Source organism: Haliaeetus albicilla, chromosome 4, assembly GCF_947461875.1.
Source record: "Haliaeetus albicilla chromosome 4, bHalAlb1.1, whole genome shotgun sequence".
Lineage (NCBI taxonomy): Eukaryota > Metazoa > Chordata > Aves > Accipitriformes > Accipitridae > Haliaeetus > Haliaeetus albicilla.
The window spans coordinates 47879718-47902760 of record NC_091486.1 but is presented as its reverse complement, the minus strand read 5'-3'; the positions used below and the strand labels follow the sequence as shown (position 1 = coordinate 47902760).

The window sequence follows — 23043 nt, the reverse complement described above, 5'->3', positions numbered from 1 at the left end:
CACTCTGAAGTTGGAAGGAGATGAGTCTTTCCAAATTTAACAGATGCAGAGAAGCAAAGTTTTCATGCCTGCAAATGTGTTGTGACAGTAGCTGCTTATTGATAATTAAAGATGTTCATTGTTAGGTTGGAGACCCAGTTCATAAAATGCAGTAATATTTTTAATGGGGACTAATGGAAACCACTGTGTATTTACTATAGTAGGTAGTTGGTAATTCCATTTTTGTAATTCCACTGTTGTAATTCCAAGTTGTAATTCCATTTCCTGCTTAAGTTGTTAATCATATTGTTTTCCTTACCTTGTACAAATAAGAGTGCATGTCATTTGCCATATATTGTTTTTACATCTCTGTTTTTAGTGTCTGAGCAAAAAGCTCGGGAAATTAATAATGCTATGCTTGCAGTAAATAATAGCCTTTAAAACTGTACAGAAAAAAGAAATACTGTTTAAAGCAAGCTTACGCTGCATGCCAAAACTGATACCTTGGCACTTTGGAATGCACTGGTAAAAGGAGGGCAATAAGCGAGTGTGTGCTATGGGAAATACTACTGAATGTGTTTTCCAAAGTAATTTTCCCTTTTTGAAATGCAAGGTATGAATCTATTGCAAATCTATTGGATTGCTGCAGATAATATTAAAAAAAAGATTTTCATCAACAAAAATGTGTGCTCTATCTATGTGGTTTTCTCTATTGAATCCCCTAAGGTAAAGATTACCTCTGCAAGTTGTATTGAAGAAAAATAAGAGAATAAGAAGGTTAAAGGAAAGAAAACTGGAAATGTATGTCAAGGAGGGGGATGAAATACACTGTAAAACAGAAGAGGGTGATATTACTGAGAATACTGTTTTGTTGGAGAAAAATTTCTGACAAATGACATGTGGTTACAGTAAACAAAAGGATTCAGTTGGGTAAAAATGAGTAACAGAGGACAAATCTGAGTGAATGTCAATAAAAAATGCTGAGTGTGACCTTGTAGCAATTCTGAGGGGTTTAATTTTATACATGGGAGATTTAATCTGGTGGCAGCAGCACTGTCTGGATCCTACATCTGTGAGAGGCTTTGCTCTTGTTTCCTCAGTGTTAGAGACTCCTGTTACAGTAATCCCAATGCTCTGGTTAGATACAAAGGCAGTCCTGTTTCCTGGGAATTGTAGCCCTTGTACAGCTGCATTCTCCAAGCCAAGCCATAGCCCCTGTCTGGACGAACATTTGGATAAACTGTGCGTTTTTGGTCTTCCACGCAATTGCAGGTTTTCAGTAACCTTTCAAGAGTTCTGTTTGGCATGGTGGAGCAAAATTGCTCTTGGTAGCAGAACACCACCTTTATCAGCAGTGTACGAAGGGCATTAGCTTTTGGGTCTGCATGTGGACTCAGCAGTCCTGTTGATTTTTTTTTTTTTTTTTTCCTTTTTTTTAAATGTCACTTATTGACATGACCACTACTGAATTTGAACATACCCAGTTTGGCAAACAGCAGAATAAAATGGCAGGTAAAGTCCTAAGCAGTTAACCTCTAAAGATAACTTAGCTAAAAAACTGAGATATTTTTGATCTAACCCTCTCAAATGTTTAGTAATCAAATAGGGCCATGACGAATATTTGGGTTATTTATTACAGATAAAGGCAGACTTATCTAATAGTGATCATTTTAAACTTTGTGGTACAAGTAGTCATGTGAGGTCTGTCATTTGCATTATCTTATAAATGATGCTGTCAAAATGCATGGTGTTTCTTAATTATCTGAGTGCAGCTACATTTCGAGGAGAGCTATATTGAATGTAGAAGCAACGTTTGCTGGATTCAGGTAAAAACTCATACTTGTTAAAGCAGAGATTTAAATTTTTATTAATTCTCTGTATTTAAATACAAAATTTGGATGCTCTATTTTTAACTGAATTGTACATAAAAACTGGCTAAATATAGACAACACCAGTTATTTCTGGAAAATCTGTATGCCAGCTGTCACTTCTTTTGCTGCTTCTTTTGTTTTAATACTTAGCAAAATAAAAGCTAATGGAGTATAACTACAGAGAAGAATGTTTATCATATTTTCTGTAATGAGTTGGCTGTGTCAATGGTAGCTGTGGTTAGCTATCAAGTAACTCGCTAGGAATTTGTAGTGAATGGTGGGAGGTTGTGTTATTAGGGAGGGTAGGAGGTAGAAATACACAACGACGTTGAGTGATTGAGAAATTCTAGAGCAAGTCAGATTGCGTATTTGTGTACTCTGTATCTGCTATTTTAGTTTTAGAAATACCATCACATGGGCAGAAGTAACATTTTTAAATCTCGCTGAGATAAAAGCTCTATGTTTAATTATTTACATTTAATTGTTTCATCACAGCTCTTGTGTGGGTTAAAATTACATAGAATAAAACCTTGTGGATGTTTGCCATACTTTGTAATTGTTAGGTGACATTCTGGACTACTTAAGTTATTAAGGATGAGGAAGTCTTCTAGTCTTATAAATTTGAGACTTCCTATGATTTATACTCAGGTTAGTCAGAAGGCATAACATATTGAGGATTTGAATGAGAGGCTGCAAATGCGGATGGCATACTATTGCAAACAGATAACATAAACTACTTTTTGCTCCTCTTTCTGTTGCGGAGGGTGATGGTACGTAATTTAATTTATAAAACATGAAGTGTATGAAGAAGACTGGAGACAATTCCTATTTCAGGTTTTGTGGACTGGTATAATACTACACATTGAAGATAGGCTTCCCGCTTGTAGGATTTTTCAGCCTAAATGTTTGGGTTTTATCTGTTTATCTGCATTTTGTGAATAGCTTGGGCTAAGATTTTCTGGGCTCATGAAGAACTCCCTCTAATGGCAATATACTCCCTTTTGCTTCTTGCGAACTGTTGCATCATTTCTTTATGTTGGCATGGCATACCCTATGATGCCATGCTAACATTTCTCGTACTGATTATTGTATAATTTAAGAAGTTTGTGGTCAGATATAGTAACATGATCTTCAGTGCTGTCATTAAAGCAGAGACTTTGCCAAACACTTGCAGAAATTGGTGTTTTAAATAGCCCAGCTCAGAATTTTCTTACACTTTCCATGGCAACAGGTTCATCTGTTATGCAAATGTCATGTTAACAGTCTCTGTAAATGCATTGCTCTATTTCTTTTCTGCAAAATGGATATTTAGTGCTTGGGACAAACCTATGTTAACATAGATAGGTGTATGTGCATCTGTCTTCAGGTGTTACTGAAGTATCTTCCCAAGTCTTCCGAAGGCGAGACTTTGTTGCAACAGTTATAATCTGGTTGGAAAATGCAGTGATTCAAATGCTACTATTTGTATATGAAGTGATGGTTAATGCGTAGCAATATGTTTATACAACAGGCAGTTCGATATTAATAGAATCACTGTGAAGTTTTGTCTTCCATGCTTACTCTGTTCGCTGTTCTCCTGCTTCTACTGTGTAAGCTTGAAAGTGTCTTTTTAAGGAGGAGGAGATGCAAGTTCTGCTGGAAAAAATTACAGAAGAACCTTTACTCACTGGATTTTGCTTTTATTCTTGATGTCAACCAGCCATTTGTCTCTGCTGCTGCTGTTTGTGGTATTCAAGCAGCAGTATTAGTACCGCTCATTGAGTTTCAAATTATAGCGAGGGAAAATACATTATCTAGACCAATGGGGCATGCAGTTTCTCTTCAGAGACCTTGCTTCCCTAACTTTTGCTTTTGAAAGATCCCTCCTGGAGACCTTCAGTATCGGTTGATGTGTGACCCTGTTGCAGGACAGACTGTGTGCGTGCACCGCTTTTGCCTCTCCTACCAGCCTGTAACGAAAGGATGTGGAGAGTTGAACTAAGACGAGTGGTCAGCCCCTGGCATTTCAATTACACGGGGATTGCAAGCAGTTCAAGTGTAGTGCCCTGCTGAGTCTTTGTCGTAAGAACAGTGGCAGGGTTGTGCTGAGCACAAGGCCTGACAGAGAATATGAGCCTCCAGCTGTGGGAGGAAGCAGTCCAGCAGAGAGTGCTGAGGCCAGCATAGGCTGAATGTCCAGTTTTTTAGTGCAGGGATGGGACTTTGGCTATAGAGAAATCTCAAGGTTTTTTCCAATTTTTTTTCCCAGCTATATACCTATAGGTATTATTCCTCTCCACCTTTAAAATTATTTGATGTATTGGGTTTGGGCAGACTGACCATACAGAACTAAGGTCTTCTGTAGCTCTAAATTATTCTCATGATTCTCAGGAGTCAGAAGTTAAAATTGCGTTGTGAGAATTTTTGTATACTGTGAAACAGCTCATGTCAATTTTAGTGTTTTATTTGCTTAATGGTACCTAAAATTATGCCTACATAAACTAGTAGTATCTGGTAACTTCATAATGGTATTGCAAGAAAAATGCCCCACCAATTATTTATAATAATGATGGATTGAGGGAAACAGGGTAATAAAGGCATTTAAATGTTGTCTTTTTCTGCCCATTGTCACGTATACTTGACAGCATTGTTGAAACAGGCCTCTTAATGATGCTGTGTATGTAGCCATTCTGATTTAATTGACATCCCCTTTAATTAGATGTTTGTTTCAAAAATTGAGCTGTGCCTTGTATGGCTTGAATTTCACCCTCAGAATTTCTGGGATGTGAATAAAAATGTGCTGCTTTTGCATCCTTTTTACATCTTTTTTTTAATGTTCAGTTGTAGCCAGATTTAGTCTTGAAAATGGAAAAGTCAGTTAATGTTGTCATACTCGGCCTGTATTTTTGAATCAGAAGGATAAATGCCTTCCTACCTAGGGGAGGAGTTTTCTCAAAGGGTGTTAGAAAGGGTTTTATGTGTGCATACCCACCAACAAGTGGGATGCATTTCTATAGCCAAACTGGAAAATGCTCCTAGTATAGCATATCTTACACTAACAATAAAATAAAAATAAAAGCTTTTTCTGGCTTGACTCATACCAGTACAGTCTGTGGAAAAAAAAAAATCTCTGTTCTATGGCAGCACTTGAATATCTGAGCCTTGGGGTCTTGGGAGGCATCGTCTTGGGTTCTGTAGTAATTTTTCTTGCTGGTAAAAGAGCATTTTTCCCCAAAGCATTTGGTAGGCAGTGGTCTCATGTTTTGTTTCAGTTAAGATGCAAGCTTTTGAGTTCAAAAGGCGTGTCCCGTCCCCCCCCCCAGGTGATAATGTACGTGTGTGTTCAGAAGTATGGTTCAGAGTTTTTCAGCTAAGCTTGCTCTAATCAAGTTTCAAAGCGATATTTAAATGCAAGTAGTTAAAAGGAACTTTGCTATGTTGTTGTATTAACAGTAATATTATGTAAGAAATATTGGAAGTTGATGTCATAATATTTAAGTAACTTTGTTTTAATAAAGCAAAATTGTTGAGTTTTTTTCTTTCAAGGTTGTAATCTTTTCTATTTCTAGCCTAATATTTACTAGCTTTGTGACTTATCCCTACTATTTTTACTCTCTCTTCCTCTTTCTCTAATAATTTGCAGTGTGACTTTTTGAACGATGTAGTGGAATAACCTCACCTATCCTAGATCACTTAAAACTTTGGACAGCAATTTAAAAATTATTTAATTAGCATAGGCTATGAGATGGTGGATGCGGTAAGTCAGATATTCTTTGTTGCAGTAGTATGATGGAGGTTTAAGTCTGCAGTGCTTAACATGCAGCCCCTCGTCAAAAAGGAATGAATAACTATGCAATGAACCTGTAGTATATACTTTGAAATGTGGCTCTTGGTTTAGATCTTTAAATAAAATACTTGAAGAACCTTGTGGGTTTGAGGTTATGTTTTCAGCAAATTTCTGTAATCCCTATGATTATATGAATAATTCTTATATACATATATTTATATGTGTGAGGCATGTTGTACCTACCAGCTTTCCCTAAATGTTAAGAGTTCTTAGCTGTTCTCAGTGACTGTAAGCAGCTCTTAACACGCAGGTATGTTGCCGTTTTAGTCAAGTGGTTTATGATTTGGCATTACTGTCTGAGCAGGTGCTGGTAGATAATAATGAAAGGCTTTGTAAACAAGATTTCACTATGTAATGAACCGTAGCTAATGGTAGAATAAAAAAATAAATAAAAAGCAAAATGAAAACACTGAAATGCTAACAGAGGAAAATGTGTTAAAAGAACAGCCTTAGTATTCACGTATTCATAATGGGCATTTTGAATTCAATACCTTTTTTTTTTTTTTTGGTGCTTAGTTACTTCACTATTTAATCAGTTCCATTTATTAAATATGTAAGGTCTTTAATGTTTATATGCTGTGACATTCACAGCTGGACAAGATTCTAAGAAGTCACTGCAACATATTTCTGCTTTTTTTTCATGTTCCTCCAGCCAACACAACTTGGATTTAATTTTTTGGAGCAATTTATGCTGTTATTTTGGATGTGGCTTTTTTATGTGTACAAGGCATTCATTTTTTTTCTAGCCTGTCTTCCAGAACAAACAACTAGTCAGATTTTTACAGATGCCTGAAGGTTTAAGGAATTTACTTCGAAAAGCATGACATCTACCAGTATTCTGGATACAGGAACAGAGGAATTCTGGTGCACAGCAAACTGTTTCTCAAATGAAAAATCAAGTTGCATCTGTATTTTAAAATTCATTAATCAAAATAATGTGGAAATGGTCATGCAGTTGTCTTCTGCTGAATTTGCCATAAGGATTTTTTAGCTTGTATATACCACTTAATCTTTATTTTATTTTATCCAATGCCAAAATACTGATTTTTTTCAATAGGAGAAAAAAACACGCGTTGATTTATAGAAAAGTAGCAACTACTGCATGGGATTGATGTAAACTTTCACTAATCTGAACCAGTCCCAGAGGGATTTGACTAGTGAGTTTATATTATTATACTGTAATTCACATCATGAAACTGCGTGGTGGTCACTGTCAGGATAGAACATGTAAATTTCACTTTAGCCATACCCTTTCAAGGTGGCTACACTTGTCATCTGTGCTCTAAGAATACTTTTCAAGGCGTCTCTGAGGTAGCTTCTCCACTCTTTTCCAGGAAGCTTGAGATTTGGGCAGGTATCTGTGGTACTTTTAAGCAACAGCACAGATGGGATATGGGGGCGGATATGTTACTCGGCTGCAGTTAGTTGTTGACTAGAGATTTCAAAGGAATACTGGAAACTCATACCAGTAATTCTCTTCCCTTATTAACCCAAGATTTTTTGAGAGGCAAATGTCTACCTTTCGTATTTCTTGTAAGTGATCAAAACAGTGTTTGAAATCAGATGTGAGTGTCCTTACTTCATGATCTTAACTGTGAACATGTTTGGTGCTGCATTTAAAGGTTATTAAAGATAATAGCATCTTGTACAATTTGGCAATATTTAATTACAGAATTTGGCTCCAAGTGTATGGAAAGACTGTGTTTAACTTCTTCCCTCCTGGCATCTGAGCATGCTTATCCCATCCCACCAGAAATAACTCAGTGGTTTTACAGTTCCATTAGTATTTTGGTTAACAGCAAAAATACGAGCACAGATAACTGTAGGTTGTTTGGAGTTGTCTTGGTTTGATCAATAAAATGATGTATGGGCAAATAAAGATGAGTTCTCTCTTTTAAATTCTTACTCTGTTGCCATCTGAACTCCTCTGGAATAAGTGGGACTACAGCATAAGTATCAGCTGATTATCTGGACATTGGCAGTAGCATGAGATCTCCTGTGCCTGTTGCAATGTGTGTGCTAAATGTTATAAAGGTATTGTAAAGATGTAAAGACAGATAATGCTCGTGCTGACCTATCTACAACATAAGTGGAGGAAGGGGAGAAAAAGGAACCATATTTAAAAATTAAGTTGCAAGACAAGTTGAAGCATTCCTCTTGATCTTTGTCACTATAGACAAGTAGCTACTTTCCATCTATGTCTTTCATTTTCCTTTGCATCTTTCTTTTGCAATTCTTTTAATACACATACACATATATTAAGTTCTGCCCTTCATTTATTCTTTTGTCATTGTTTCCATTTCACTTTCCCTGTGTTTCATTCCTGTATCTTTCTTGTTTAGACCAAGTGGTGGATCCAGCTGGCAGTAGCAGCCATGTAGGACCCTTCAGGAACCTGATGGTAAGTGCACGTGTGTACTTATACTCAGGCTTCCACCAGGTTCTGTATTCAGAGGCATTTTCCCCCTCCTGCAGACTTCTGTTAGTTCTTGACACCTTAAACTGTAAGAAAATTAAGGGACAGACCTTGGGCTACTCATTGATATCCTTTATATCAGAATAGTAGGTTGCGTTTTTCATTGAAAATCTGCGGGAAGAAAATTACCCAAATCTTTGAGTTTTTACATGGATTTAAAAAGCACTTTGAGAACTCATGGAGGAAAGTCTTATCAAAAGCTATTAAATATCTTCAGAAGTTCCTGAACTCTAGATATGTGAAAGCTGAGAGAGCATACCAATGAAGTATCACTTTACTATTACTCTATTCTTAAATTCTCTCCCTGGGCATCTGCTATTGAGTATTCAGGGCCATGAAATGGATGCATCTGGGACAATCATTGCCATGCTTGAGTATAGTGGATTCTTTTAACCTTTACAAAGAAAGCTGCAGCCTAGAAAGTGAACAAACTAAAGCTGGTAAAAGGAAAACATCAAAAATCGGTTGGTGTCTCTAGTTGGTATGAGTTAGAAATTGATCTGATGCATCTAAAATTATGGATGTAGGTAAGCAATTTTGCTTGCTATTCTAAGTAAGAGCAAGTAGGTGCTGGGTGAATCTGCTCTTCAAATGCGTTTGTGCTTAAAAGCCAAGAACTTGAAACATTTCCAGCTGTATCAGTGAGAAAGTTGCTTTTTTTCTTTTTTCTTTTTTTTTTTTAAAGGAGTGTGGCAGGAGAGCTTGCAAATGATCTTCTTTCCATCAGTAGCATAAGGAAGTATGTGACTTAGAGTAACTCAATTTTGCCTACAAATCCTGCTATTCTAGTGATTTCCCAGATTATAATTGGATTTGAGGTACTATAAATTTTAGATTCTCTAAATGGATGACACTTTGGAAAACCTATGCACACTTTAGCAGTATAAGTGATTTTCGTTGTTGCTTTTACACACTTTACCTCATACTTTAAAGAGCACAATGTATTTCTAATCTTGTTATAAGAAAGGATGAATTGGGTCTTGGTTTAAAGCCTTTTACGGTAACCTGTCATTATGCTGAAATTCAGTGCTGCTGTAGAATTAGATGTAGAACTGCCCAGTGACTTCATCTGCAATACCATCACATGCTGCACCACCTAGTAAAATACTGTCTCTAACTGTGTCCAGGTTTGGCATAGATGAGAGGGGCCTGTGGACCAGTCTTTTCCTTCTTGTTTCCAATCTCACCTGCAGAGATGGGAGATGAATATAGAATTTGGTCGTTTAAGTCAAGATACTGATGTTGGTCTTCAGGTGATAAGCAATCTGCAAAAAAGTTGGTAGCTCTTAAAGGGTTCTAGCAATTAAGTACATTTTGTTACATCACTCCTAAGGTGTATTGTGATGCATGTTTGATTCCCTAGGAATGTATTGAAATTGTACATTTAGACCTTTAGAAATGGAACTGTTTGTTGATTGTGTTACTGTATGTTTCAAGAGTGGATTTCAGGTGACTTGGCAGATATTTTGGAAACTTATTTGAAATCCTTCATACTCAGATCTTGGTACTACCAGTTGTAATTACAAACATTAGAGGTGCTGATAATAAAAAATTATGTTAAAATTGGACATTCAGTAGCCTATCAGGTAAAGACGCACTTAAACTCCTTATGCCTGTGTGAATGCTAAAACAGACGCTAAATCTTCTGACAACTTGCAAGTGTTTGGTACAAAATACAATTGAATATTGTATTGTCAAATAAACCAGTGTCAGTTCATGATGATAGGTTTAGACACAGGGATTGTTACAATATTTGAGGATATTATGAGATAATCACTAGTTCACTTTAGGAAGGGTGCATGTGTATTTCCCAAAGGTGCCAAAATTCATTCTGATTGACTATTGTCAGTTTCTTGGACAGAAAACTGTTAAATTGGAATAAGGAAATAAAAAAAGGATAATTATATACATGAAACTGAAAGACAGTGGAATCTGGGGAGAGCCTGTGAAATCTGAGCTCCTTGAGAGGAAATACAGATAATTGTTTAGATAGAATAGAATGTTCAAATAAAAACAAGCGTTTCCTTTTAAAGCTGACCTGTCTCTGATCTGTTCTATTGGAGGGGGTGCATACTTGGAAATTTTCAGTTTGAAAAAAGGAACATTTTTTTAAAAGGCATTTCAGTTTCTTGGCTCAGGATGTGAAAAAAATTTTTGAGGGGAAAGAAAGGAGGAACTTGCTGACAGGATTGTGGGTTGGAGGAATGAGCTTCTAAATAAGAAATGGGCTTAGGGCTATGATGCACACTTCTGATTAGAAGGGAAGGGTCAGTGCATTAAAAAGTAGCATTTTGTGTGTGAGAGGTAGTAGTGGAAGAATTTGGATTGGTGCTTCTGGACAATTCTCGTTCCTAAGAGGTGGTGTGTAGAAGTGTGAAGTTTCAGGAGACTGGTGTCTCAACCACAGTGTTGTATGTAAAATAACTATTCTCTATGGAGAATATGTCTTTGCAGTGAATTGAATTGGAAGACCTTAAAAGTTTCATTTATTATTACGCAGTCCTTATCATAATTGCGATATATTATAGGACTGAATCTTTAAGATTAATGGAAAAAATTAGCAATACAACTTTGTAGTGCATTGGTAAATGAAGTTTTCAATGTCTTTACATCTAGTGTCACTGATTAGGTGTTCGCATAATGCCATTTTGGCCTAATCTTTGTTGTGTTCATCATCCTGTACAACTAATACATGCTTCTTAATTTTGCTTACAGAAAGCAAACTTGTTTGTGTCAGTGGATGTGATGAAATATCTTTATATTTTGCTGTTACCCAATTCCATCTAATTTGGTTTTACTGTCTTTGCCTTATTGGTCAAGATTGTGCTGCTTTTAGTCTTCTCATAATGTTGTTACTTCCTTGCTTTTATTGTAACTCTCCGAGTCATTATTCAGAATGTTCATACAAGTAGAGAAGCCTCTGTGGGTTTCTATTTCATGAGGTCTTGCAATTAACATTAAGGATTAATAGTATATGAAGAAATTTCATATTTTCCATATACTTGTATGAGATACAGTAATTTAGTAGTCATATGAAGGTATTGGGTAACTGTATGATGTGTGCTGGTTAACTCTGGACGATACATTTCTGTTATAGTCTGTTCTTGCTTTGAAAGCAAGTAAAGTATTTTGGCATCTTAGGTTTTTAGAAACTCATCTTTACTTTTAATTTCTTCTGGGCTCTAGGGACTTACTACTTTATCTGAATGCTGTCCTTTTTACTGATCAGTCATTTATATTCATCAGGAAAACAGGGTTTCTACAGAATGTTATATTCCAAAGCTGGGTGTTTTAATTCTGCCACTCAAATATGAAAAATAAAAATTATTGAAGAGGATAATAAATGTTGGGTTTTTCCTCCCCAGGAAAGAAAAAGACTCAGGAAGGTAAAAACAAGGGAAAGAAGGTAGCAGATACAAAGCAGAAAAAGGCTGTTTTGGATTCTACTTCTGCAGATATGAGGGATTCTAAAGAAGGTGAGTTCTTGAGTATCTTATTTTTTTTTCCTTCTAACTATCTTTTTGAATCAAAGGACACTTTTTGTCACATTCAGTATGTTAGCATGTTATGTTAGTGTAGCAAAGTGAACATATTTATGTTGTTTGCCCAAACTTTTTTATTCATAAGGAGCTTGGGTATCAGAAGTATGTCATGAAACATGCAACTCCGACAACAGGAAAAACTAATGTACTGTAAAATGTAGACATAAATCCAAAAACTTTAGAACAGAAGAGCAGAGAATAGTCCTTATTCTAAAATAATGTCTTTGGAGCTTAGTTATACAGTCATTATTTATTGCAGTTTAACAGAAGTCAGTGTCAAGGGGAAAAAAATACAGTATTAGTGCACCGGTTCGCTAAGCATGCTGTTTGTCCTGAAGATTATCCGCAAAGGTTGTTTATAAATTGGCTTGGCTTTTTTCACATAGTATGTACATTAAAATGCCTGAAAGATATTTTAAATATATATTTTTCTGTCTGTTTTACAAGAATGTAAAAATTGCCACTGCTGTGTAACCAATAAATGTTTTAAGCTCTGTAGAGCTACTGATTTCTTTCAAGCTTCTTTGCTTGAACTTCTTTTGACCCATAACTCTTCCATTCTTTCACTCTGTTGTCCCTTCTGCTTATACAACATGTACACCACTGTTCCAGGCATCTTATGCCCCAGCTAGGGAATGCAGAGAAACTTCTTGCTCTGTACATGTAACCACTTATGCAACATTGTGTGAGTTAGCAGCAAAGTTATTTTCTTCATCAATGGATATCTGATAGCAGATAGGTAAGACTAGTGTGCAGAGGTGTGAATAAAGAATTCATCCACACCAATGAGATGCATGCAGGCTCTGATTCAGAAGTGTAGGAAATAGCCATTCAGGCAACGGCCAATAGAAAATCTCGTATAAAGAATGGAAAGTACTATGCCAGATACAAGGTACACCTTGCTGTGCATTACAGTACAAATCCAGATTGTTTTTTTGTTAATAATTTTGGGAAAATGGTCAAAATTGCTTGACAGCCTTCCTGTATACTTTATGTATATGTATTGCAGTACTTCCCTGACACTTATTTGCCATAAGGAAAGTCAGTGAAAGTTTTTTGGAGGTTTCTTGAAATGTTCTGAAGTCTGCCTTGAAATGTTCTGGTACTCTTCAGGCTCTTCTGGGTTTCTTGGCCACAATATTCAGTCCAAAGATTCTCTGTTAAGTCTAGGCAGTTGCCTACATTTTGCTGAAGTTCCAGAAAGGAAATTTCTGACTACAGTTTTACTCTCAGTACTGAATCACAATAGTGAGAAGTAGTGGTATTGTGTTGGGTCATAAGTGTTGGATATGTTGTGTTAGAGGAAAAGGTAGAAGAAAGGTGTAGCATACTTCGAAGTGTTTGGTAAAAATGTCTCACGCTTTTCTTTGCATGCTTTGTGTATCAGGTCATAAAGAGGAAGATGAAACGCCTTCTGTTTCTGCTGTACTGTCCCTGGAACAAACAGCTGTGATTCAGGAAATGGTGAATCAAGATGTACTTCCAAAGCTAATGATCCCCAGTCCTACCAGTGAACCACAAATGGTAACTGAAGACAAACAAGGAGAAGCAATAAACTGTGTTTCAGATGATTTAGATGATGATGACGAGGATGATGATGATGAAGAGGAAGATGAAGAGGAGATAGAAGATGCCAACATGCCTAAAGAAAGTGCTGAAATGCCTTTGATATGTGAAGAAAAGTTAGACTCTATGGAAGAGCAAAAGAGTACGTCAGAAGAATCTCCAGAAAGCTCTCCAAAGAAAAAACTTGTTGTGAAAATTCCAAAAGCGAGAGGTGAATCAAATGGTGATGTTCAGGAAACATTCATGTTTCCCTGTCAGCATTGTGAGAGGAAGTTTACAACAAAGCAAGGACTTGAACGCCACATGCACATCCATATATCTACTGTTAACCATGCTTTCAAGTGTCGATATTGTGGGAAGGCTTTTGGAACTCAAATTAACAGGCGAAGACATGAGCGACGTCATGAGGCAGGGCCAAAAAGGAAACCGTTCTTAACACTAACATCATCACAACACTTGGATAATGTTGCTGATAGCCAAGTAATTGTGGATGATGGTCTTAAAGATGACATGAATGTTTCCAGTCTTGTGCAAGACTCTGTTGTCTTGGATTCTGACAAAGTTTCCCAAGAAATGTCAAATTCCGCTTTTGCTGAGGAAAATAAGGAGCCCAAAGAACTGCATCCGTGCAAATACTGCAAAAAGGTTTTTGGAACTCATACCAACATGCGGAGGCATCAGCGTAGGGTTCATGAGCGTCATCTTATTCCCAAAGGTGTCAGAAGAAAAGGATTCTTTACTGAAGAGCCACCGCTTCAGACAGAGCAGGCCCCACCAGTCCAGAGCATATATATAGCAAGTACAGAAATAGAAGAGGAAGGTGAAGTAGATGATGTCTATATTATGGATATTTCCAGCAATATATCTGAAAATTTAAATTATTACATTGATGGTAAAATTCAGTCCAACAGCAGCACTAGCAATTGTGATGTGATTCAGATGGAGTCCAACTCTGCAGACTTATATGGACTAAATTGTATTATCAGTCCAGTCACAGTGGAAATTTCCCCAAATTTAAAGGTTACACAAACACATGTGAATGAACCTCCTAAGGAACCATCCAGCAGTGGGAGCAATGAATCCAAAAAGAGGAGAACTGCCAGCCCTCCTCTTGTACCAAAAATAAAAACTGAAATAGACCCAGAACCTATAACTCCTACTAGTTCTTTAAATCTTCCTCTTAGCATTTCAACAGAAAGCTTACCTTTCCATAAAGAAAAAGGGGTTTATTTGTCGTCAAAATTAAAACAGCTTCTTCAGACACAGGACAGTAAGAAGATAACTCCATCAAGTGAAATCCCTAAAATAGGACCTTCTGTTACATCATCACCTATTTTGCCCCCAGTATCCAGTAGATTTAAAAGAAGGACCAGCTCTCCTCCCAGTTCTCCACAGCACAGTCCAGTACTTCGAGACTTTGTCAAATCAGGTGAGGGAAAAACTGTGTGGAATGATAATATTCGGAGTTCAAAAATGCCAAAGTTAGAAAGCCACAGCAACTCACCTGCTTGGAGCTTGACTGGAAGGGAGGAAAAAGAGTCTTTGAGCCCTCTTTGCTTTGAAGACTATAAAATATCAAAAGACTGGACAGCAACTCCGACTTTTGGCAATGTGTGCAACCAGCAGCCGCTGGATTTATCTAGTGGTGTGAAACAAAGGTCTGATGTCAAAAATAAGAATCAGGTTCCCTGGGAATCTGTTCTGGATTTAAGTGTGCATAAGAAGCCTTGCAGCGATGCTGAAATTAGGGAATGTAAAGAAAATTCCATACAGCCAACCTGTAGTGGTGTTAAAAAGAAGAAACCAACCACTTGCATGTTACAGAAGGTTCTGCTGAATGAGTATAATGGAACGGATGCAGCCACAGACAGCACACTCGGTGTAAACAGGAGCGTGAGCCCAAGCAAATCCCTGGAGCCTCAGGCAGAACCTGACATGGATCCCAGTCTATCTGCATCGTCTTCTGTTGACACTCAGCCCCTTAGTTCCTCTGTTTCCCCTGTGCTACAGGCATCTGCTGTACCTTCCATGTGCCAGCTGCCTCCTTTGTTAACACCAACCAATCCTCCCTCCCCACCGCCCTGCCCGCCTGTGTTAACGGTTGCTACATCACCTCCTCCCCTTCTTCCGACAATGCCGTTATCGATTCCAGATGTCTCTGCCAGTGCCACTAACACTTCTTCTTGTCCATCGCCACTTTCTAACACTACTGCCCAGTCTCCACTACCAGTTCTTTCACCTACAGTTTCTCCTTCTCCATCTCCTGTTCCTTCTGTTGAACCTCTTATTTCTGCTGCTTCACCTGGTCCTCCTACACTCTCTTCCTCATCTTCTTCCTCTTCTTCCTCTTCTTTCTCCTCCTCTTCATCGTCATCATCTCCATCTCCACCTCCTCTTTCTGTAGTTTCTTCTGTTGTTTCCTCTGCTGATAATCTTGAAAATACTCTCCCAATAATAAAACAGGAAGAAGCTGAAAATGAACAACAGAAAGCCAGAGAAGATCCTCATACTTCAAGTGAATCAGGAGTAGTGCAGGAAACATTCAATAAAAGCTTTGTGTGCAATGTCTGTGAATCACCTTTTCTTTCCATTAAAGACCTAACGAAGCATTTATCCATTCATGCTGAAGAATGGCCCTTCAAATGTGAATTCTGTGTACAGCTTTTTAGGGATAAAACAGACTTGTCAGAACATCGCTTTCTGCTTCATGGAGTAGGAAATATATTTGTTTGCTCGGTCTGTAAAAAGGAATTTGCTTTTTTGTGCAATTTGCAACAGCATCAGCGGGATCTCCATCCAGACAAAGAGTGCACACATCATGAGTTTGAAAGTGGGACTTTGAGACCCCAGAATTTTACTGACCCCAGTAAGGCGAACGTGGAGCACATGCAGAGCCTGCCAGAAGATTCTTTGGAACCTTCTAAAGAGGAGGAAGATGAAGATCTAAATGATTCCTCTGAAGAGCTTTATACTACTATAAAAATAATGGCTTCTGGAGTAAAATCTAAAGACCCAGATGTTCGTATGGGCCTCAATCAACACTACCCAAGCTTTAAGCCACCTCCATTTCAGTATCACCATCGTAATCCTATGGGTATTGGAGTTACGGCAACAAACTTCACTACCCACAATATTCCACAGACATTTACTACTGCCATTCGATGTACAAAATGTGGCAAGAGTGTCGATAACATGCCTGAGTTACACAAACACATACTGGCCTGTGCATCTGCTAGTGATAAAAAGAGATATACACCTAAAAAAAATCCAGTACCACTGAAACAGACAGTGCAGCCTAAGAATGGCATGGTTGTTATAGCTGGCCCTGGAAAGAATGCCTTCAGACGAATGGGTCAGCCTAAAAGACTTAATTTCAATGTTGAGATTAGCAAAATGTCCTCAAATAAACTAAAAATAAGTGCATTGAAAAAGAAAAACCAGCTTGTCCAGAAAGCTATCTTGCAGAAAAAGAAATCTGCCCAGCAGAAGGCAGAATTGAAAAATAATCCATCCGAGTCAGACTCTCACATCTGTCCCTACTGTAATAGAGAGTTTACTTATGTTGGAAGTTTGAACAAACACGCATCATACAGCTGTCCCAAAAAACCTATCTCTCCCTCCTCTAAAAAGAATTCTTCAAAAAAAAGTGCAAGTTCTTCTTCACCTGCAAGCAGTGAAAAAGGCAACAACCAGCGTAGGCGAACAGCAGATGCAGAAATCAAAATGCAAAGCATGCAGCCTCACTTGGGCAAGACAAGAGCACGAACCTCAGGACCTGCACAAATCCAGCTTCCCTCTGCATCCTTCAAATCAAAACAAAATGTTAAATTTGTACCTCCCATTCGATCCAAAAAGCCAAACTCATCATCTTCATTGAGGAACTCTAGTCCCGTAAGAGTGTCCAAAATGTCCCATGTTGATGGGAAAAAAACTAAGGTGGTCGCTAAGAACAGCTCGTCTGGAATCTCAGGCAAAGCTTCCCGGAAATTGCATGTCAGAATACAAAGGAATAATAAAGCTGTTTTGCCAAGTAAGTCTGCTGTGGCAAGTAAGAAAAAGGCAGACAGATTCACTGTAAAATCTAGAGAGAGGATTGGAGGACCTATTACACGAAGCCTACAACAGGCGGCAAATGCAGAGGCAGCAGAAAACAAAAGAGATGAAAGCAGTACAAAGCAAGAACTAAAAGATTTCAGGTAAGCATTTAATTTGAAGTTGAAACAACACAGGAACACATTGCTTGCTGTTTTGCCAATTTTCTTGGTCTTTTTTGAGTTTCTCGTGCTTAAATAAAAAAAAAAAAAGGTTACATTTCCTAAAACATGGTTAAGTAGCTCAGTCATGCTGAGGTATGATGTACATACTTGATGCATTTTGTCATGTTGTCATGAAATAATACATAGTTTGTATAGAGAATGTCTTTAATTATGAACTGAATTGAAAACTCTGGAAAAAAATGTCAGTACCTGAGTGCAAATAAACTTAACGTCATTGAACTTAATGTTATTGGAGACACTGACCTTGCATTTGATATCTAACATACATGGTGGCCTGAAATCATTTTAGATTTAGTTTATGGCAGTCCACTAAGCTAAAAATTATGACTGCATCTTTTACTCACTAAAATAACTTGCCTTGTTGTTTTTTTAATAAAAAGCATTCTCTGCATATCATATAAAAAAACCCATGACCAAATACTTCAAAAATGTATGTGCATACTAATTGAGTCAGATCATGAAATGCTTAACATAAGGGAAATAGACATGTAAATAAGGGAAATAGACATGTAAGAAAAGTTACATGAATGTGTAAATTTGTTAGAAGTATCATGCTCTTTGTTTCAGTATAAACAAATTTTATAATTAAAGTTCTATTTCTTTTTGAGAAGAAGCATTTTAATCACATGAAAGGGTAATACTCCAATAAATAAATAAAATCTTGATCTACGTGCCTGAGTCCCGACTTACGTCTTCATGTAGTCTCTCAAATCAATAGGATATTTTGCAAAGTGTTTATAACTTTTATTAGTGTGCTCCTGCCATGTTATTCTTGGAAACAGGTATCTGATTTGCTGAGTAACTTGGAAAGCTCACTGGTCGTGAAGAGTTCTTTTGGTTTTGGTAATTGCAGTGCATGGCTCTGATTAACACCAGATTTATGGCTGAAGGTAGTATCTTTTTTTATCAAAGTAATGGATAGTGGAGGAGGGGGAGGAACTGGCAGCCTCCTTCAGAACAAGTGTCCCCTAGCTGAATTTGTCAAGAAATGTCAAAATCCAAACTGTTTACAGCTTGTGTGTCTTATGGTGAAGACCTCCTAGGTGAAAATTTTGTGGAAATACTTTGTAAAGTAAAGGTTCAGTATAACAGAATTATTTCAAAGTGCTAGAGGGGAATTTGACTTAAAATAGTCAATACCCAAATTAGGACGTGTTGAAGGAGAAAAATGTTACTGGAATTTGGAGACTAATGGTGTAAAAAAATGCCTTTAAGGAACAAGAAATGTCTACCAGGCCTGTTCTCTTGGGACATAGACATCTTCATGTTACTTAATTCTAATCAGCTGCTGTCTTAGTCTTAAGTGTGAAACTGTATTTCACATGATGCCAGAACAGATCTGTAGTATTTGAAGCCATAATGACACATCTTTCCATCTAAATTAATCATTTGAACTTAAGCAAAATAACTGAGTACTTGGAAATCTGTGCATTTGGAAATTGTTTAGTAGTATTTGGGGTAAATAACAATGTACCTAGGGGTAAGATTTCCTTCACTGTCTTAAATACTGTTAGTTTACTCTGGCAGCTTGCAGTCAGTCTTTACTGGTTTAATGAATAGTTATTCTAGAAGAATTCTTGTTTTTTGTTTCTGAAATAATGTTCATAAATCTAGATTGTCTAGTCAACTTTTTTTTTTATACCAAGTACATAGTATGAAGAATTTTTTTGCCTTCATACGCTAATGTCAGCACAGGCTAACTTCGATTCTACACTATGTAGGCAATGTTGGTGTTTGTTTTGGTTTTTTTTTTTCCAGTAGATATTAATTCTTTGTATTTTTTCAAGACTTGCTTCATGTAATATTTGTCTCCAAATTTGTTTTTCACCTTTCAGTTTTTCTGTGTAAACATACTCCGTTCACAAATAGTTTGTTTTGTCATTTATCTTCAGTTTTTGTTTTTTATTTTCTAGGAATCTCCTGTAAAAACAAAACAAACAAAAAAATCCCTTAATGACATGGTAGAGCTGTTGCATGCTCAACTTAGGATAAGCACTACGACAATGGATGTGAAATCCACCAAGGTTGCGAAACCAGCTGAAGCTGACTCACAATCATAAAATTGCCTGCAGGCTTCTTGCTAATATTCAGTGTCAGGCATAGATTTTCTTATTTCGTGCCTGACACACGTGCTGGGCTACGGGATGATTCAGATAAAAGAGAAGGGTACTATTAAAAACAAAATGAAACCCACACGAAACCATCAAAGAAATAGGGGGATTAACGAAACCAAATCTTTTGCTCTTGTGTTTGCTTAGATCCTGGTTTTGTCCGTACCTTCGTGAATGGCATACAGGCAGTTCAGTTGTATACTTGGCAAAGCAAGTTCCTTAATTTTGTCAGTAATTCAGTGTAGATTCAGGGACAACAAATGTTGCTGCACTCAAAGTATTTTTGTCATGTATTAAGTCTTTTAAAGCCTTTTGTCTAAATGAATCAGTAGAGGCCATCCTAGCATGACAGAATTTCCTTTTCTTCTTACCTTCTCCTCGCTTTCTGAGTCTTTTAGATGTCCAGCATACAATGGGAAAAAGCCTGATTTGGATGTTTTATGGATTTTCCAAATTCCTATTTATACATGCAAATGAAACTTTATATAGCAATGAAATACCAGTATCAATTTCTAAATACCATATATATAATGAATGCAGTGTATCTTTTTATCAGTAAGAAGGCTAGACCAGGACTACATACCTGTATATTTTGAAAGTGAAATATATAATTACTCTAAAAGGTCGTACACCTCTATCTAATAACTTAAGACAACAAATTGGTCTGTTGTTCGTAACAGCTTTTTATGGAAATATCGTTTGTCATGTGTTCATATAGCTTTCAAGATTAATGACAGAATTGATGGAAAGTGACTAGTTTTCTTTATACAGCCACCCCCTTTATTTTTTTTGTTCTTGACTTAAAAAGTAATCTACCTCTTAAAATTTGTAGTTTAATACTTGTTTGGTGAATTTGTGCCACTTTAACTTTCACTTTCACTATCATTCCCATTTTGTTACATTTCTGTTATGGGGACTTTATGTTGAAATATTGTATAAAGCATTTGTAGCAAGTTTAAAAAATAAAATATTTAAAATTATTTAAATTGTTTTGGACACTTCAATTGTACTATATGTGATTTACATTTTACATTAATTTCATTTTGTTTTCATTTTGGGTTGTTAATCTTGGAGCATGTTCCTGTATTAAAGTTTGCTGTTAGTTATATTGTTTCTTCTATTGGAGAGTGATATAAAGACTATTCTAATGAAAACATTAAAAATTGCAATTTGACATAAAAGTGGGGTTGTCATTGCTTTTGAACACTGTAGCCTTGCTGAAGATACTGTAAATGCAGGTAAGCAACCGAAGAGGGATTTTTCTCCTCCAACATGCAATACATCATGTGAGTTGCAGATGTATTAAAGAGTCTTTGTGGTGTTGCAAGCACTTAATGACCAACTAGATGGAACCATCATGACATATTTTATATAACTGTAACCAATAAAGTAAACTTTTTAAAAACTTGTGGGAAACTTGCCTTTTGTATGGAAACCAGATGTACAAGGAAAAATGAAACAATGTACATCTAGAAGGAATTAAGTGTGCTTGCATCCTTTAGTTGTCTACAAACAGTTCACTGAAACAAATTTATACCAAATTTGAGACTTCTGAGTTAGTCTTAGATTTTTTTAATTGTGGACACAGTTAATAAATTTAAACTTTTAATTAAAATTGCACACACCCTTTCAACTTTTTTCTGATACTATAATGTTCTAATTTTATATGCTTTAAACTTGTGAAATAGCTTAACTTGGAAAATATGTGAAAAGAGTTTTGGCTTTAAGAATTTCAGAATGTTGTATTCCACCATCAAGATAGGCATTCTCCCTCCTGCAGTGGAGCTGGAAGCATCTGTGTCCATATTAGTGTGGCAGTTGGATGGAATAATGTAACACCATTAAGACTAACGGTATTACAGTAGCCAATTTCTTAGCATATTCACTACTAATCCAGTAGTAAGTTAATATTTTATGTAGTTGTCTATTCAAATTAATATCTCTGAGTAAGATTCTTCGGCAACTCCCTGTTTATTTTCTCATGTTATACATCATTCCTTGAACATGTTATCCTCTCCATAACAAAGTTTTCCCTGAATTTTAACTGGTAGGGAAAATCTGGTACTGTGATGCAGAAGTTTTAACATTGTTCATTGAGTGTTTTTGGAGGCACATCTACATTGTGATAATATACACTGCAGTTTGATAGTTGCACCACAATTAAAGGGTGAATTCTTAGTCTACTTTACAGCAGCAGTTATATCAATTAGGTGGTAGGACAGCCACAGTGAAGGTTTTCAGTGTTGATTAGATTTTACTATGTTTACTGAAGTGACAATTTTTTTTTTTTTGCATACCCTCAGTTGTATTTGAATATTTTATAAGAACTAGGAAACATGAAAAGAAGGTAAAAACTCCCATAGTTTTGAAGTTACCGAGAGTGGGATATAAACTTGTCCTTAGCTAGTTGTCTCACACATCTTTCTTCTGTTATTGACAAATGAAATACCAGTTGGTGTTTTGTCTTACTGCAGTCTCAGTATTTTGATCGCCTTGTAAGGATTTATTAGAAATGTCTAGCAATGAACTGATCAGAAATAAACCAGCTTCCTTCCCTCATTTCTTAATATTATGGCAGAAATCCTGTTGCAATTGTCTTTACTGTTTCTCTGCTGTGATATTAAATCCTGTTGTGTCCCAAGGATGTTGTCACACCGAGATGTTCACGCACGTTCGTACACTCCAATTCTTGAGTGCTGTGTGATGGAGATCTGTATTCAAAATGAGAGATAATCATCAAGGAAGAAGTTTCATTCCTAAATAGGCACCTCATCACAGATAGGATATGTACAGCTTTTATAGTTACTAATACTATTGCATCTCATCTGCATAATTGAATTTCTATGGCTTTTATAACTGCCTCTTTATGATCTGAATGCAACAATAAAGCTGTAATGCTGCCTACAAAGTGCTGACATTTCTTGAAATGCATCCAAACAGGCAATAAAACCAATTAAACTTGTCCTGTTTACAGAGACTAACTGACATGCTGGTCAAGATCAAATGCAGTGTCAGTTTAATAAAAACAGTAATCCTGAAGCATGTATGGAGATGGGAGATCTAACACACTGCATTTACCCCCACCCCCCCCATTATAGTTCGCTAGAAGGAGTTAAAACCAGCTTGTAATGGCGAATGTCTTAAATATGTTCTGTCTTAGGCATTACAAGACAGTCTGGGTGATGCAGCCAGGCCCCCTGCATATAATTTTTCCTGCCTTGCTCTGCAAGCTCCTAACCCTTTCTGTAAGCTACCTGTAGTTGATTTAGGCTAGTGTGTTTCTCGTACCGTTTGTCGGCATTTTGTATTGTAAGCCTTTTATTTAAAGTTCTAGTTTTGTTCCTGATGATTTTCTTTAGGGAGATGTCATAGAAAACTAGACCCTGGCAATTTGA

General features: G+C 36.8%; 1 protein-coding gene across 7 annotated transcripts in view; it reads left to right on the top strand.

Moving 5' to 3' along the window:
• PRDM2 (PR/SET domain 2) overlaps nt 1–23043 on the top strand; it is a 74427-nt gene that overhangs the window by 38696 nt on the left and 12688 nt on the right. For 5 of the 7 annotated variants that reach the window (XM_069782430.1, XM_069782433.1, XM_069782434.1 and 2 more), the window contains 2 exons: nt 11518–11628; nt 13082–17456. In XM_069782430.1, the coding sequence (XP_069638531.1) occupies nt 11518–11628; nt 13082–17456 (4486 nt within the window). Of the gene's footprint in view, nt 1–8018; nt 8078–11517; nt 11629–13081; nt 17457–19450; nt 20629–23043 lie in introns of those variants that run through there. The other 2 variants (XM_069782431.1, XM_069782435.1) reach the window with 2 other exon arrangements.